This window comes from Lepus europaeus, chromosome 3 (genome assembly GCF_033115175.1).
Source record: "Lepus europaeus isolate LE1 chromosome 3, mLepTim1.pri, whole genome shotgun sequence".
NCBI classification, from domain to species: Eukaryota; Metazoa; Chordata; class Mammalia; order Lagomorpha; family Leporidae; genus Lepus; species Lepus europaeus.
Genome location: NC_084829.1, coordinates 138527128 through 138543224, shown reverse-complemented (window position 1 = coordinate 138543224; position 16097 = coordinate 138527128). Strand labels below are relative to the sequence as shown.

The window sequence follows — 16097 nt, the reverse complement described above, 5'->3', positions numbered from 1 at the left end:
CCATAGCCTTGGCAGCTTACGTCAAGAGCCTCAGATGATCACTGATGTCATAAATAAGAGTGTCAATTGTTAAATCAACAACAGGAGTCACTGTGCACTTGCTCCCCATGTAGGACCTCTGTCCTTAATGAGTTGTACTAGGAGAATTAACAGTAAAACTTGTCCTCAAACATGACTTTATACTTTGTCTGTGTGGGTACACACTGTTGAAATCTTTACTTAGTATAGAGTTGGTCTTCTGTATATAAAGATAATTGAAAATGAATCATGATGAAGAATGGGATGGGAGAGAGAGTAGGAGTTGGGACGGTTTGAGGGTGGGAGGGAGGGTATAGGGGGAAGAACCGCTATAATCCAAAAGCTGTACCTATAAAATTTGTATTTATTAAATAAATAAAGCTTTCTAAAAAAAATTTTAAAAAGAAGAAGTCTGGCTGGGAAGGCACTAAAACCCACAGCTAGGAGGGAAAGCACAGGTGGGCAGAGAAGGGTGGCAGTTGGACAGGTGATCCTTCCTCCCTTATTTGGTGATCCTGCCTCTAATTTCCTCTCCCTTTATTTTCCAAATTCGCTCTACATTAGTCCCCTGATAAAACTTGCTAAAATGAGGGCAGGGTCCCTTCCAGCTCTACCATTCTGCCATTCTGCTTCATCCTGCCTTGTCCCAGCTCCTAGATCTCCAAGAATGCCAGTTCCTGAAGATGAACACTGCTCTTCCAGCTCTCCCTGAGTTACCCCCAGGCCACTCAGCCGTTTCTACTCCTCAGACAGCACCAGAGAGACAGAAGATACACACACACACACACACACCACTAGGAACACTGATTTTCAGGGAGGTGTGATGACAAAGTAGAAGAAAATTCTGGGGCTGGTGCTGTGGCATAGCGGGTAAAGCTGCTGCCTGCAGTGCCACCATCCCATATGGGTGCCGGTTCCTCTCCCAGCTGCTCTATGTCCAATCCAGCTCTCTGCTATGGCCTAGGAAAGCAGAGGATGGCCCGAGTCCTTGGGTCCCTGCACCCACGTTGGAGACCCAGAAGAAGCTCTTGGCTTCGGATAAGCCCAGCTCCAGTTGTTGCGGCCAATTGGGGAGTGAACCAGCAGATGAAAGACACCTCTCTCTCTCTCTCTCTCTCTCTCTCTTTCTGTGACACTGCCTATCAAATAAATAAATCCTTAAAAAAGAAGAAAAATGCTAAAGTTGAAAATACCTTAAAGACAAAAATGAAAAAGTAGAAGAAAATATTAACATTTATAACAAGTGATGGGGTCTGGCTCTGTGGTGTAGTAGGTTAAGCCTCTGCCTGGGGTGCCAGCATCCCATGTGGGCGCTGGTTCATGTCCTGGCTGCTCCTCTTCCAATCCAGCTCCCCGCTAATGTACCTAGGAAGGGAGTAGAACATGGCCCAAGTCCTTGGGCCCCTGCACCCAGTGGGAAACCTGGTAAAAACTCCTGATTCTTGGCTTCAGATTGGCCAAGCTCCAGCCATTGCAGCCATTTGGGGAATTAACCAATGGATGGAAGACCTCTGTCTCTCCCTCCCTCTGTAATTCTGCCTCTCAAATAAATAAATAAATCTTTTAAAAACAACAAAGAAGTGACAATATGCCACATGTGGTATATGGCGCTTTGCAAAAGGGTGTGGTGCCAAAATGTCAACAGTGTTATCTCTGAGAAGGGAGACTACAGTTGATCCTCGTTATCTTGACACTGATCTAACATTTGTTGGTGTTTTAAAATCAACATTGATGAATATAACTTTCATAAGTTAAAAAAAAAAGCGACTATCATTTGAAGCCCAGTTTCCTTAGCAATTTCTTAACAACCCTTTCTTAAACTGTAGGTACAGAAGCCCCCAAGAAGCACCAACAACAGTGCCTGGACTCAAGGAGTCCATCACACTGCTAACATCCATTATTTTGATTGACAGGCATCCACTGTCCTTCTTTCTGAATCAGCACTCTAATTTTGCTTCCAGGGACCAATTTTCCCTCACTGGATTCCAGTGGCACTCACGGCCTAGGCTGAACACACTTAGCCCATTCCAGTCCATGGTCGAGGACTGGTTCGAGGTTGTTCACATGAGCCTGTGGGGCAGGAAAGAATACATACAGCTAAGGAAAGTGCAGGAATGACTGGTTGGGACCTACCCTCTTGAGAGGATCTAAACCTAGAGGAGACGCCCCTTCTCCCATGATGGCCTAAGCGGCAGATGACCCCTCTCGCACAGGATGGCCTAAGCGGCAGATGCCCCTCTCTCTCCCAAATGTGATCCAAGCATGGTGATTCATGTGCCCAATTGTGAAGATCCAGAAAGAGCATGGCAGTCAGCCCTCAAACAACAGACAAGGTCCTCAAAACCGAATGTAATTCCTGAGTCAAACTGTACCCATGGGGGCTGGCACCATGGTGTAATAGGTCAAGCCTCCACCTGCAGCGCCAGCATCCTATATGGGCGCCAGTTCCTCTTCCAATCCAGCTCTCTGCTGATGGCCTAGGAAAGCAGTAGACCATGGCCCAAGGGCTTGGGCCCCTGCACCCACGCAGAAATCCGGAAGAAGTTCCTGGCTCCTGGTTTTGGATCAGCCCAACTCCGGCCATTGCGACCATTAAGGGAGTGAACTAGTAAGTGGAAGACCTCTCTGTCTCTTGCTCTCTCTATATGTAACTCTGCCCCTCAAATAAATAAATAGATCATTAAAAGAAGAACTGTACTCATACTGTTCTTTTGGGGATATTCTATTAATGCAGGAAAAAAAAAAACTATGTCCTAAGTTTATATTGATTTAAAAAAATATCTATTGATCTTGAAAGTTAGAGTTAGAGTGAAAGGGGGAGAGGGAGGGAGAAAGAGAGAGAGATGTTCCATTTGCTGGGTCTCTCTCTCAGCCTGCACTGAGCCAGGCTGAAGCCTGGAGCCAGGAAATTTATTGGGATCTCCAACATGCATGACAGGGGCCTCAACACTTGAGCCATCTTCTGCTACTTTTCCCGGGCCATTAGCAGGGAGCTGGATTGGAAGTGGAGCAGCTGGGTCTTGAACTGGTGCCCATATGGGATGCTGGCATCGCAGGTGGAGAACCTACCCACTACACCACAACCCCAGCCTCAAACAAGGTTTTAATTAATCTGTTGAATTCAACAGATTTCTCGATTATCTTGCCCATAAGTTACTCTCTCATAAGCAATTCCAACCCAAAGTAGCAGGTACTGTGACCCAGGAAGGTCACAGATTCTGAGGCTCTCAGGGATTCTTCCTCCACGTATGAGGCTTCTTGGAGTTTGGGAAGGGGATTCCTGGCAGAAGGACCTCTGCATGAGCAAAGGCAGAGAAATATGCTGTGCACAGTGTGTTCAAGAAAGCGTGGCAGCGAACTGTCACCAGGTCGGTGAGCTCCGGGTAGGGCAGTGAGGAAGAGGAGGCTGAGGCCAGATTCTGAAATGTGTTCTAAGGAATTTACAAGGCAGTCTGTAAAGAAATCATGGGAGTGAGGCAGGATGAGTCCTTTAGAATAAAATATTGGTGCGGCATGGAGAATGGACTGCAGGGGAAAGACCACATCTTTATGCTTGGGTTCATGCTACAGTCTCCCTCCAATATGCCCTTCTAACAAACTTCTCCCACAAGCATTTCATTCACCCTTGTATCCCAGCTCAGGGCAGGGGAGGGCCTATTACACGCTTGAGGAATAAATAAGCCAAGATGGCCCTGACCATTCTTTAGGCAAGCTCGACTTTCAAAGCTGCTCCAGGTTACCAAAACTGCCTCCCCCACCCCAAGTTCATTTCCCCTTCTTCCCCCTGTTTTCCAGGTTTGCTCATTCTAACCCATGTCACAAATGACATGCACCATCATTTAACTCTGCCATGCACCTATGCTTCCTCGTGCCCATTATAGAGCAATTGCTGGGAAAGGCACTCTGTCCCCTTGGGCCATCTGGCTGGATTGCAGGTGTCACTCGGGAAATCCACCTGCCTCTGCACTGGGCTTCCCCAGTCACTTCAAGGACCTACACTCAGCAACCTTGTAGTTTAACTAAACAAGATGTTGAACATCAAATCCCAAACTCATTAAAAACACCCGATGCCTCTCCTCCTCCCTGTTTATCTACATCTGCTGAATTTACAGCAAAATCATAATGAATACGAGGAGTGGCATGTTTGCCGCACAGTTGGGCCCTGCATTATTATGTTACCCAGCCATCTGTGACCCCTATTAGAGGCATTTGGGAATCTAGCTCAGAATCACACTGCTGAATGACAATGGCAAAGCAAAAAACAGTACTGTGGCTTTAAGAGCTTTGCTGCTCTGTCAGATAAATGCTCTGTTTTTTCTTTAATTGCTAGACTAAAATGGTCAAGTGCTTCCACCTACAAGATAAACTTCCTAGACAATATTCTAAACAGCTTTACGATGATATGCACAGCTTAAAAAAAAAAAGACGAGACGATTGTCCATACATACACGCAAACATGAGAATTAAGATCTAAATATTGAGTCACTCCAAACCCCATCAGAATTCTACGTTTCACGGGAAAAACAGCTGGTGGCACTTCAGGCTCTCCTATCACGACAAGCGCTGGCTGCTTCTCCCTTTCGAGGGAAAGGGGTTCTAATTTTTTTTTTTTTAATGGAGTGGTAACTGAGGAATCTCGCGCTGGCTTGGCAAGGCCAGGGACCCACAGAGCTGCCTGCTTCCAGCCCGGCCTTTCCTTTGGCAAAAGCATCGCTAGCACCTTCAGCAGGATCCGGATCTCTCTACATTTCCACCGCGACCGACCATTCGGTTGCCCAAATTCGAGCTTAATTGAACCGTCTTCCTTACTCCTACCCACCCCCAAGGAGTTCTGCAAATTTGCCACAAATTTGCCACCTGAAACTTATTTCCTTGCTAGCCTAGCTCACCCATCGGAAACCCCCACCTGTCTGAAGGGCACGCCGCAACAGCATCGCTGTGGTCACACAATCCCGGCCGGGTGTTATTTTCCATGGGCGATCCCCGTGAAAACTGATACTTAGCAAGCCGGCCTGTATCAGGAAAATCAAATTAAGCAAGCCCTGCCTTCCTGGTTCCGCTCGCCACCGCCTCCGAGGATATAGGCTTCGGGCGTCAGGCCCCTGGGTCTCCAGCGGATGGAGGTCCTGCCTAACTCGGGGATGGGGACCACGGTCCAGGCAAGGTTTGGGAGAAAATAAAGGGACCCGAGGAGGAGCGGCTGCACGCCCACGCCCGAGCCAAGATCGTCGTGTCCCACATCAATCCACCGAGGCAACTCTCGAAATCGCTCGAAATGCATGCGCCTCCGAGGCTCGGCGACTGCACCCACCGCGCACAGGGCTCGCTCCAGCCCCGGCCCGCGCGGCCCTCCCACGGCGGCGAGCAGGTGCCCGGCGCCCGCTACCGCTCCCGGCTCCGCGCGCTTACCCAGGGCCCAGGTGCAGCTCTCCTTGATGGCTTTGTACTTGCTCCCGGACGCCTCCTTCTGCAGCTTCCTCAGGATCTCTTCCATCTTGACCTCGCAGGGGGCCCGGCCGCGGACAGCCGCGGGGCGCGCGCGAGTCGGGTCGGGGACGCCACCACTGCCTGGCCCTGGGTGCTCAGGCGGCCACCGCGCTCGCCCCCATGCCGCCCCGGCGCGGCCGCTGATGAATCACGCCGGCTCCATGCCGCGGGCCACGTCAGCCCCGCCGCCCCGCCCCGGCGCCCCGCCCGCCGGGGTCAGGTGCGCTCCGCGCCGCGGCGCCGGGCTGGGCCGGAGGCTTCGCGGATAGGTGGAGACGGATGTCCGGGGCTGGCTCGCCCGCCGGGCGCGGGTCCCGCTCGGTCCGAAGGAGAGCTGGACGGCGGCGGGCAGCGGGCGGGGAGGGGCCTCGCCGCGTCTTCCACCCGCCGGGCTCCGGGTCGCCGCGGGGGGAGTCGGAGGCGGCCCAGCGGGGACGCTCGGGAGCCCACAGCGCGGTGGAGGCGCCGCGCCAGCTACATCCTCTCGGCTGCGAACCAGAAAATTAGTGTGATCTTTATTTAATCAGCAGCGCCTTGAGCCGCCCATGTCTGGCTGGGGCTATACAGGACAGAATGAGCTGTGACCCTGCCCGCAGGGAGCTCTTAACCGTGCTCTCCGGCACTGGAGAGGAAGGGGTGCAGGTGTTAGCGCTTAGAATTCCCATTGTACAGATGGGGACAGTAGGCCCAGAGAGACTGTCCCCAAGGCAACAAGAGTTGGACTCCAAACGTGTCCTATTCCAAAGCCCTTTTTAATATGTATTTGAAAGGCAGAATTAGAGAGAGAGCAAGAGAGGAATCTTTCATCTGCTGGTTCACTCCCAAATGGCACCATCCTGGTCTCCCGCGAAGGTGCAAGGGCCCAAGCACTCAGTCCATATTACACTGCTTTCCCAGGTGCATTAGTAGGGAGCTGGGTAGGAAGCCAAGTAGCAGGGCCTTGACCTGGGGTTCATATTGGGCAGGCATCATCGCAGGCTGCAGCTTCACCCATGTTTCTCAATGCCAGCAGCAACCTCCCACCGCTTGGGTTCAATTGTCTTCATTGCAGCAGAGGGCAGGGGAACATGGTGACCGGGAAAGCATCCCCCTGATCAGACCCTGAGAGGCAGCTGAGCCAGGGCCTCAGCACCCTGCCTGCAGGTAACTCGGAGCCTGCCCTGGGGCAGGAGCCCCCCCCCCCCCCCCACAGTTGTTGATGGAGGAGAAGTTGCAGAGCAGTGAGCCTCCTGCCCTGAAAGCTGTGACTGGGAGCCGAGCAAAGGTTTTCAGTCCGCTTGCTCTTCTTTAGTGGGGTAACCATAGTGGTGTGGGGGATGATGGACTTCGAGGGGGACCTGGCACCTGGGAGAACAGTGAGGAGGTTCTACAGTCATCTAGGAATAGATCAGGCTATTGATAGGTGGGAATAATTACAAAAACTTGCAAAGTCCCAGCCCCCAAGGACACTAATACCCACCATCAACACACCCAATGAAGCCACTATTAGGAGAAAGATTTTCAGTGATAGAAAAAAAAAATTTTAAGTCAAAACATAATGTCAGACATGAATTTGAATTGCTTTGCAATAATGTTTTTACGAAGTATTTAAAAACAGATGCATGCTGTAATGAAAAAGATAGGCAATGGATATGAAATCAGTTCACAGAGGAAAAAATACAAATGACCCATGAAGCTACACAGAATTTTCAAGTACCCATTAATCGGAAGAGCAAATTGGGGCCAGCGCTGTGGCACAGTGGGTTAATGCCCTGGCCTGAAGCCCTGGCATCCCATATGGGTGCCAGTTCCAGACTCGGCTGCTCCACTTCCCATCTGGCTCTCTGTTATGGCCTGGGAAAGCAGTAGAAGATGGTCCAAGTGCTTGGGTCCCTGCACCCGTGTGGGAGACCTAGTGCCCATATGGGATTCTAGTGCATCTTTTTGAAATATGTATTTATTTGAAAGGCAGTTACTGAGACAGGGAGAGACAGAGAAAGTAATGTACTATCAGCTGGTTCACTCCCCAAATGGCCACAGTAGAAGGGCCAGGGCCAGGAGCTCCATCTGGGTCTCCCATGTTAATGGCAGGTGCCCAAGCACTCGGATAATTCTTTGCTGATTTCTCAGGCACATTAGGAGGGAGCTGGATTGGAAATGGAGCAGTTGGATCTTGAACTGTGCTCATATGGGATGCTGGCCTTGCAAGCAGCAGCTTAACCCACTGAGTCACAATGCCAGCCCCTTAGTTATATTATTTAAAAATACTATCCACATGTCCAACCACAGGAAAATGGATAGATAACCCATTATAGATATATACATAAAGTAGTGTGTTATATAGTTTAAGAATTAATACAGGGGCTGGTGCTGTGGCATAGCTGGTAAAGCCATCACCTGCGACACCAACATCTCATACTGGCACTGGTTTGAGTCCCAGCTGCTCCATTCTCAATCCAGCTCTCTGCTATGGCCTGGAAAAGCAACAGAAGACAGCCCAAGTCCTTGGACCCCTGCACCCACATGGGAGACTGGGATTCTTCCCAGTCTCCTGGCTCCTGGCTTTGGATCAGCCCAACTCCATCTGTTGCAGCAATTTGGGAAGTGAATCAGTGGATAGAAGATATCTCTCTGCATGAATCTGCCTCTGCCTCTCTGTAACTCTAACTTTCAAATAAATAAAGTTTTTAAAAAAGAATCATACAGGAGATGAATAGTTTTCTTACATAGTTAAATAAGCAAACTGGAAAGTGCTGTGTACTTCTGTGCACTAAATGATCCCAATTTTATTATCTAAACTGATATAGATGTGCTAAGTTTTAAAATACATATATGTTTAAAAATACAAATATTATGTACTCTATAGAATACTATACAGCAGTAAAAAAAATGAAGTCTGGTCATTTGCAACAAGATGGAGGAATCTGGAAAACATCATGCTGAGTGAAATAAGCCAGTCCCAAAGGGACAAATATCATATATTCTCCCTGATCAGTGACAACTAACTGAGCACCTAAAAGGAAGCCTGTAGAAGTGAAATGAACACTATGAAAAACAATGACTTGATCAGCCCTTGTCCTGTCGAGGAACAACTTATTATTTTATTCCTTTTAGTATTTTTTGTCCTACTTAATACCATTGGTTGAACTCTTTACTTAACACACAATTATTCTTAGGCATTTAAAATAAACTGAAAAGTGATCCCTGTTAATTATAAAAGTGGGAATAAGAGAGGGAGGAGATGTACAGTTTGGTACATGCTCACTCAGACTTATACTTAATGGTAGAGCTAGAAACGTGCCAGGGGATTCCAATTCAATCCCATCAAGGTGGCATGTACCAATGTTATCTTACTAATCAAAGTGATCTCATAATTGATCATAATGATAGGATTGTCAAAGGGATCACATAAACAAGACTAGTGTCTGCTAATAACTGGTAGAATTAAAAAGGAGAGAATGATCCAACATGGGAAACGAGATACACAGCAGACTCATAGAATGGCAGATGTCCTAAACAGCACTCTGGCCTCAGAATCAGCCCTTAAGCATTTGGATCTGGCTAAAAAGCCCATGAGAGTTTCTCAGGAATGGAAAGCCAAGACACTGTGGCAAGAAAAATGACCTAAATGAAAGATTCTCTGTGAGTGAGATCCCAGCGGAAAGAACGGGCCATCAAAGAAGGAGATACATTTCTCTGAAGGAGGAGAGTACTTCCACTTTGACTATGGCCTTGTCTAAATAAGATCAGAGTTTGTGAACTCTAGAGGCTTCCATAGCCTCATGACAAGAGCCTCAGGTGATTACTGACATCATAAATAAGAGTGTCAATTCTTAAATCAACAATGGGAGTCACTGTACCTACTCCCTATGTAGGATCTCTGCCCTTAATGTGTTGTACTAAGTGAATTAATGGTAAAACTACTACTCAAACAGTACTCTATACTTTGTGTGTCTGTGTGGGTTCAGTCTGTTAAAAATCTTTACTTTAGTACATACTAAGTTGATCTTCTATATATAAAGATAATTGAAAATGAATCATGATGAAGAATGGGATGGGAGAGGGAGTGGGAGATGGGATGATTGTGGGTGGGGGGTAGGTTATAGGAGGGAAAACTTCTATAATCCAAAAGTTGTACTTTAGAAATTCATATTTAAATAAAAGTTGAAAAAAATACATATATTGGGGATGGCACTGTAGCACAGCGGGTTAAAGCCCTGACCTAAAGCACCAGCGTCCCATATGGGCACCATTTCTAGTCCCGGCTGCTCCTCTTCTGATCCAGCTCTCTGCTATGGCCTGGGATAACAGTGGAAGATGGCCCAAGTCCTTGGGCCCCTGCACCCATGTGGGAGACCTGAAAGAGGCTCCTGGCTCCTGTTTCGGGTTGGCACAGCTCTTGCTGTTGCAGCTATCTGGGGAGTGAACCAGCGGATGGAAGACCTCTCTCTGTCTCTACCTCTCTCTGTAACTCCAACTTTCAAATAAACAAAATAAATATTTAAAAAAAGAAAAAATACATATATTAAACATGATAGGTTATACACAAAATATTCACAGTGATTTCCAGTGGGGTTATAGGTAAGTTTATTTGTCACTAAATATTTTTTAAAATTATTTATTGGAGAAGCAGACACACATATACACACACACATTTAGAGCTCCCATCTGCTGGTTTATTTTCCAAATAAATGCCAGCAATGGCAAGGAGCCAAAGCCAGGAACTCAGTCCAGGTCTCCCACACGAGTGGCAGGAATGCAAGTACTTGAGCCATAACTGCTGCCTCCCCAGGGTCTACATTAGCAGGAAGCTGGAATCAGGAGCTAGGAGTGAAATCCAGGCCCTGTGAAGTTGGACATGGGTGTCCTAACTGGTGTTTTAATTGCTAGACCAAATGCCAGCCCCCATTTTTACTTTTATAACAAAAAGTGTTATTTTTTAACAGTGGTACAAAAATGAAATAAAAGTGGTATCCAGGCAACAAGATCAGCAGCACAGAAAAAGCAAAGACAGACACAGAAAAGGAGCTGAAAGCTGTGAGATATGAGTTGGGATGTCGGAGAACCTGCTGAGGGCAGAGTCTGGCTGCAGTGGGTTTACAGCAGGTGGAATCATAGACATAAATGTATTAGCTTTCCATCACTATAACGAAATCCCTGAAGCAAGCTACCTACGCAGGACGGGTGAGGAATTATTTTGGCTCACAGTTTGGGGGCTTCACAGTCCAAGATCAGGGAGCAACAGCTTAGCATCTGGTGATGGCATCTTGCTGGCAGAGTGCCCCGGCAGTGCAGAACATCCTGTGGCAAGCAGGAGTGAGTCTTGGAGTCTTGGGCAACTGCCTGCATCTCTTTGAATAAAGCCACCATGATTCAGTCACGAGGCCTCCACCCTAACGACCCAACCCAACTCAACCACCTCCCGAAGACCAAATCTTCAAACCAAAATCGGATTAAGTCTCCAACATCTTAGTGCCATTAACATAAGACTTTGGGGACCAAGCCTTCAACACATGGGTCTTTTGGGGTACATTTGACATCGATCTAATATCCAAACCACAGCTATAAACAACCCACTGAAAGTGTTGGCTTTAATATAAAGTAAACATCTTTTGACCTTTCCTGCCACAAGATGCTCTTCATTGTCATCCAGAAAGATACAAATGCAGGGAAAGGTAGATTACAAACCTGAAGCAGGAGGCAGTACTTCCTGTCACCTGTATTAAACTTACTATTAAATAGGATTGCCTTCCTTGTAACAGCACAGGTGCCTGTTCCCACATTTATCCCAGGCTAGGCCAGTGAGGACAATGCTACTCACACAACTATGATGGTTTGTGCTTTAAGTCCTATTTCTTCCCATTGTGTCTAGTTTCATTGGTTTAAAAATTCTGGTTCACAAAAATAAATTGCTGTGGATGCTATTAATAACACATTCTACTTAGCAATGGAAATTCTTCCTAATTTAAAATGGTGATAAGCTTATACTCATTCTTCACCATATTCAAATAAAGAATTAGTAGCTGGCTATCCTTTTTAGGTTAGCAATTTTAACTCAAATATGCATTCAGAATCTGGGGAAAACAAATGGGTCTTTTATCAAAATGCTTTTCCTTAATATTTCAAATTAACTGTTTGAAATCATTAAAGTTGGCCACTTATAGTTAATATCTTTAATTTTGTTCCATTCAAAATGTCTTCATTAATACTGCTCTACTCATGTGTTGCAAACTTTGAGGAATCATAGTAACCATTGTAATAACATCAAATGTATTTTGTAACTGTTGCATATATTCAACATCTTGAAATGTATTGTTACGTTTCCTCCCTTAGGCAAAATTCAGTTCAATTAAAATGTCAAAAATATGAGTTTTATATGCAGTTCTTTTGCTGAAATATTATCTTCATAATGTTTGCCCTACACAATCAACTAAATATGGTAGTTCTGCTTTCATTAATGTGTCTTTTTTTTCATCCTCTGAAGATATTTGAGGGTCTTATCAACAAGCGTAGCTGTTCACCCTGCCACTAAACGTGTTTCATTTGAGTGCAGTATATAGAGAGGGCTTCTTTTTCTTTTTTTATTTTTCACTTGAGAGTCAGAGTTACACAGAGAGAGGAGAGGCACAGAGAGGGAGAGAGAGAGAGAGGTCTTCCATCCACTGGTTCACTCCCCAGTTGGTCGCAACAGCTGGAACTGCCCCGATCTGAAGCCAGGAGCCAGGAGCCAGGAGCCTGGAGACTCATCCGGGTCGCTCATGCATGTGTAAGGGCCCAAGGACCTGGGCCATCTTCCACTGCTTTCCCAGGCCATAGCAAAGAGCTGGATTGGAAGTGGAGCAGCTGGGACTAGAACCGGCACCCATATGGGATACCAGTGCTTCAGGCCAGGGTGTTAACCCAGTGCACCACAGCGCTGGCCCCAGGACTTCTTTTTTTTTAACTTATTCAGCCAGTCTGTATATTTTGGTTAGGGAATTTAGTCCATTTACCTTCAAGGTTAATCTTGATAAGTAATAAGCTAGTTGTCATTTTTCCCATAAATATTCCTGTGGTTTATGTGGAGTCATCTTTCTCTTTCACCATGAGGTTTGCTGACTTCCTGTTATTTTGTGATGCTGATTTTCTCTGCTTCTGAGTGCTGTGTATCCTTCAGTTTCATTTGTATCATTTCTTCATTTTTGCTTGTTTTAGAAGGTCTTTATTTCACTATGAAGGAATGACAGCTTCACTGGATAAAGTATTCTGGATGGGCAGTTTTTTCCTTTTAGAATTTGGACTGTATCTCTCCATTCTCTCCTGGCCTGTAGCATTTCTGTTGAGAATCTGTTGTCAATCTGATGGGAGTTCTTTTAAAAGTGACCTGATGGCCGGCGCCGTGGCTCAATAGGCTAATCTTCTGCATGCGGCACCAGCACACTGGGTTCTAGTCCCGGGTTCTAGTCACGGGTTCTACTCCCGGTCGGGGCGCCGGATTCTGTCCTGGTTGCTCCTCTTCCAGTCCAGCTCTCTGCTGTGGCCCGGGAGTGCAGTGGAAGATAGCCCAAATTCTTGGGCCCTGCACCCGCATGGGAGACCAGGAGAAGCACCTGGCTCCTGGCTTCGGATCAGCGCGGTGCGCTGGCCACAGCACACCAGCTGCAGCGGCCATTGGGGGGTAAACCAATGGAAAAGGAGGACCTTTCTCTCTGTCTCTCTCTCTCACTGTCCACTCTGCCTGTCAAAAAAAAAAAAAAAGTGACCTGGTGTTTCTGTCTTGCAAATTTTTGGATATTTTCTTTATGTTTTACTATAATGTGTTTTGGAAAGGATCTTTCCTGATATTGCCTAGTTGGGGTTCTATGCACTTTCTGTATTTGGATGTCCATATCTATCCCTAAATTGGGGAAATTTTCATCTGTTATTTCATTGAATGTTTTCTGAGTCATTCTTTTTTCCTTATACCTTCAGGAACTCCTAAGAAGCATATATTTGGTTGCTTGATGGTATCCTATAAATCCTGAACACTGTTCCTATTTTTACTAACTTTTTCTTTTTTCTGAGATATTTCTTTTTTTTTTTTTTGATCCAATCTGATTTTTCTTTTTCTTTTATTTTATTATTATTTTTAACTTTTATGTAATGAATATAAATTTCCAGTGTACAGCTTATGGATTACAATGGCTTCCCCCTCCCATAACTTCCCTCCCACCCACAACCCTCCCCTCTCCCACTCCCTCTCCCCTTCCATTCACATCAAGATTCATTTTCAATTCTCTTTATATACAGAAGATCAATTTAGTATAAAGATTTCAACAGTTTGCACCCACATAGAACACAAAGTGAAACATACTGTTTGAGTACTAGTTATAGCATTAAATCACAATGGACAGCACATTAAGGACAGAGATCCCACATGAGGAGCAAGTGCACAGTGACTCCTGTTGTTGACCCAACAAATTGACACTCTAGTTTATGGTGCCAGTAACCACCCTAGGCTGTCGTCATGAGTTGCCAAGGCTATGGAAGCCTTCCAAGTTTGCCAACTCTGATCATATTTAGACAAGGTCATAAAAGACAGAGTGAGGATAGTAACCAATGATCCTAAGAGTGGCATTTACCAGGTTTGAACAATTATACAGCATTAAGTGGGGAAGAGGACCATCAGTACACACAGGTTGGGAGTAGAGCCATTGATGGTAGAGTAGAGGTTATGATTACGAAGGAATGAGGCCCAAGTGCGCTAGACAGGGTCTAGAACAAAGGACAGAGTCATTATTAGAGGAGCTAAGAAAGGTGCTGTCTAAGCTACAATTAAGTTTTCTGATTGAGAGGCAAATAGAACCTGATAGAAGGGGCTTGATAATAATCTGTTGGGCTTTAGGCCTTGTAAGTTAAGAGGCCCAGACCTATCTATCTCTTCACATGGGGTATACCCTAAGGGAGGTGTGAACCTCCTAGGGGAAGGCGTTCTGTTGACTTTCATTACTTGGCTGGCCTGGGAGGAGAGCTGGCCAGGTAAAGGCAGGTGGCATCTCTAACAAGAAATTTACAGTTCTGCCTGCAATGTTGCTGACCCTACTTGGCCATCCCCTCAGCTGCAGTGGTCACTTTGGAAGTTGGGCTGAGTGAAGGGCTTTTCAGCTTAGAGCCAATAAGATCTGTGGCTCTGACCTGGGCATCCTTCGACTCCAGGGCAGGTCCATTTCCAGGGATCCAACTCTTGGCATAGCTGCCAGGGCTCTTCACAAGCTGACTTCTGCTGAAGCCCAGGCTTACCACATTGAAAGCCACTGCAGTGGACTGGCCTGTTGGGTCTCCTTGAGGGCAGATCACTGTACAGATCAGCCATATTTACTTTTTTATTTAATGAATATAAATTTCCAAAGTACAGCTTATGGATTACAAAGGCTTCCCCCCTCCCCATAACATCCCCCCCACCCACAACCCTCCCCTCTCCCGCTCCCTCTCCCCTTCCATTCACATCAAGATTCATTTTCAATTCTCTTTATATACAGAAAATCAGTTTAGTATATATAAAGATTTCAACAGTTTGCCCTCACATAGCAACACAAAGTGAAAAAAATACTGTTGGAGTACTAGTTATAGCATTAAATAACAGTGTACAGCACATTAATGATAGAGATGCTGCATGATATTTTTTTAAAAAGATTGATTACTTTTCTATGTAATTTCCAATTTAACACCAAGGGTTTTTTTTTTTCATTTTCAATTATCTTTATATACAGAAGATCACTTCAGTATATACTAAGTAAAGATTTCATCAGTTTGCACCCACACAGAAACACAAAGTGTAAAAATACTGTTTCAGTACTAGCTATATCATTACTTCACCTTGGACAACCCATTAAGGACAGATCCCACATGGGACGTAAGTACACAGTGACTCTTGATGTTGATTTAACAATTTAACACTCTTGTTTATGGCGTCAGTAATCTCCCTAGGCTCTAGTCATGAGTTGTCGAGGCTATGGAAGCCTTTAGGGTTCGCCGACTTCGATCTTATTCCGACAGGGTCATAGTCAAAGTGGAAGTTCTCTCCTCCCTTCAGAGAAAGGTACCTCCTACCTTGATGGCCCCGTTCTTTCCACTGGGATCACACTCGCTGAGATCCTTCATTTAGGTCTTCTTCTTCTTCTTCTTCTTCTTCTTCTTCCTCTTCCTCTTCCTCTTCCTCTTCCTCTTCCTCTTCCTCTTCTTCTTCTTCTTCTTCTTCTTCTTCTTCTTCTTCTTCTTCTTCTTCTTCTTTTTTTTCCAGAGTGTCTTGGCTTTCCATGCCTAAAATACTCTCATAGGCTCTTCAGATATTTCAAAAGACTAGTTTTCTAGATTGGATTTTCTTTTTTTTTCTGTCTCATAAGTCTGTATTTTTATTGGACTAATTAAATACATCATTTCTAATATTTCTGTTGGGTCTTTTTTTTTTAAAAAAATTCATTTATTTGAATGGCAGAATCACGGAGAGAAAGAGATATCTTCCATCCACTGACCCACTCCCCCAATGGCCCAATGGCTGGAGCTGGGCCAGTCCAAAGCCAGTAGCCAGGAGCATGTTCTGGGTCTCCCACATAGGTGCAAGGGCCCAAACACTTGGGACGTTCCTCCAGCTGCTT

General features: G+C 45.8%; 1 protein-coding gene across 1 annotated transcript in view; it reads right to left on the bottom strand.

The window, feature by feature from the left end:
- ARFGEF3 (ARFGEF family member 3) overlaps positions 1–5512 on the bottom strand; it is a 183321-nt gene extending 177809 nt beyond the window's left edge. Inside the window, exon 1 of the mRNA XM_062186827.1 lies at positions 5428–5512. Within this exon, the coding sequence (XP_062042811.1) occupies positions 5428–5512 (85 nt within the window). The remainder of the gene's footprint in view (positions 1–5427) is intronic.
- Between the last annotated feature and the right edge of the window lie 10585 nt (positions 5513–16097).